The 2,341-nt window shown below is 32.9% G+C and overlaps 1 protein-coding gene across 1 annotated transcript; it reads left to right on the forward strand.

Moving 5' to 3' along the window:
- Positions 1-777: 777 nt before the first annotated feature.
- On the forward strand, positions 778-1,080 carry SARC_13315 (hypothetical protein; the record flags this gene model as incomplete). Its single annotated transcript, XM_014292555.1, has 1 exon — positions 778-1,080. A coding segment is annotated over one exon (303 nt), but the record flags the coding sequence as incomplete, so codon positions are not given.
- Between the last annotated feature and the right edge of the window lie 1,261 nt (positions 1,081-2,341).

Consider the following 2,341-nt stretch of genomic DNA (forward strand, 5'->3'; position numbering starts at 1 on the left):
TATATACATATTTGTGTGTGTATATATGCATATTGTATATATATATATATATATTTATATATATATATGTGTGTGTGTACAAGTATATATATTTATATTGATATATATATATATATATATGACTGAGTTCATTTCCCCGACTACAATACTCTCTCACACACAAAGTCAACCCCCATCATCACTGACATATTAGATCGGCTCACACTATCAATGACGTTATATACTGGTGCACACTCCAGCTACGTTGTGTTCGTTGTCAACCAGACACACACACCTGCGGACATACACATGTGATTCAATACCAATCTACCGCTATTTCAACCGCATACAAAGCAAGAGCCCTACTATTGTCGTCTTGTATTGAACTTCAAGTGCAATGAAGGGCATATGATATTGAGATAACACGTCTATTGGTGTACATATAGCACCCAACATTTCGTATGTATGAATACAAACAAGGCTCAATTAAGCACACACACGCGGTTATTTCACTTAATACATTCTACATTACTTGTACCTATAGCGACAGTTATATATGTATATATGTATATGTATATATATATATATAGATATATCTATTTATATATATATATATATAGATATATATACGCACATATATACATATGTATATGTATGTATGTACACATGTTTATATATATATATATATCTAAATATAGTTATAGTTATAGTTATAGTTATAGATACATATATATATATATATGTATTTATAAGTGTGTGTATCATTCATTATATTTATATCGTATTTATATATATTATAGCCGGTTAACTCTATCTGAATACACAGACAAGGATGAGGACGATGAAGACGAGGAAGCGGAAGAGAAGGCCAAAATATACGGCGAATGGCCCAGTACTGATAAAACAAGAGCATCCACGCACGACACAGATAATTCTGCACCGACCAATAGGAATGCAGATAATTCAAGCACAGCCAATACGAATATAGATAATTCGGAGGCAGTCGATACTCGCGGGAATGGAGTGAATTCAGAGCAAACCGACGAAGATTCAGAACAAAGACACGATGATGCTAAAGAGATTGCCTTCAAATCAAAGCAGGTATGTTCACATTGTCCCAAATTGTTATATTTTGGTATTGGGAATCGGGTTTCAGAGATGTGTGGATTTGGAAAACCTCACGCGTGTAGGTATAAGCTGTTGATTTAGTCTATGGCAGTTTTTTTGCGTCTTTGTTAGCTCTACATTTAGCATATGTTGAGGGGATATAGTGAGGCCGAGCACACGACATACAAAGGTACATTTGTATGTATTAAATTACAATAGTACATTATGTATTAAAATACAATAGTACATTGTATGTATTAAAATACAATAGTGCATTGTATGTATTAAAATACAATGTGTCATTGTATGTATTAAAATACAATAGTACATTGTATGTATATAGCACATTGTATGTTTTAAAATACAATAGTACATTGTATGTATATAGTACTTTGTATGTATTAAAATACAAAGGTGCATTGTATGTATTAAAATACAATAGTACATTGTATGTTTTAAAATACAAAAGTACATTGTATGTATATAGTACATTGTATGTATTAAAATACAATAGTACATTGTATGTATCAAAATACAATATTATTACATACAGTGGTGCATCGTGTGTGGTGGCTCTGCCTGTACTAGTGCGTGCATTACACCTTACTTCAGCATGCGTAGTCCGACGCTCTCTTTCGGGCCTTCAGCATTCACCATCTGTATTGAACTTGTGTGGAGATGGTATGTGTGTATACATACATGTGCGTAGGTGACAGATGACACGTGCATGTGCGTGAATATATTGTGGAGATCATCTGTATGTACACTGTGGGGATCATCTGTATGTACACATGCATGCGTGTAGATGACAGGCCACACGCGCATGTACATATATATGTATATATGCATGTACATATATATGTGTATATGATGCACACGTGTGTGCTTGATCAGAATTCTGATAAAGTGTTCCACATCTGCAGCGTTGTGTGGGCCTATTCGCAGATGTGCACAGTCCAATGTACGGCTGTGTATTTGTTTACAGCCATAAGTCACTACACCACACCCCTTTATATGTGCACAGTTAATATATACCTTCATATGTTTTACGTGGACACAATCAAATGCCGGAAATAAGCGAATGTATGAGGCTGCATGGTTGTATTCGCCTATATAAGGACCATATCAATATGTACCGCCATATGTGTGAAATTGTTTATATATATATATATATATAATATATATATATATATATATATATATATATATATATATATATATATATATATATATATATATATATATATATATATAT

Source organism: Sphaeroforma arctica (genome assembly GCF_001186125.1).
Source record: "Sphaeroforma arctica JP610 unplaced genomic scaffold supercont1.3131, whole genome shotgun sequence".
Lineage (NCBI taxonomy): Eukaryota > Ichthyosporea > Ichthyophonida > Sphaeroforma > Sphaeroforma arctica.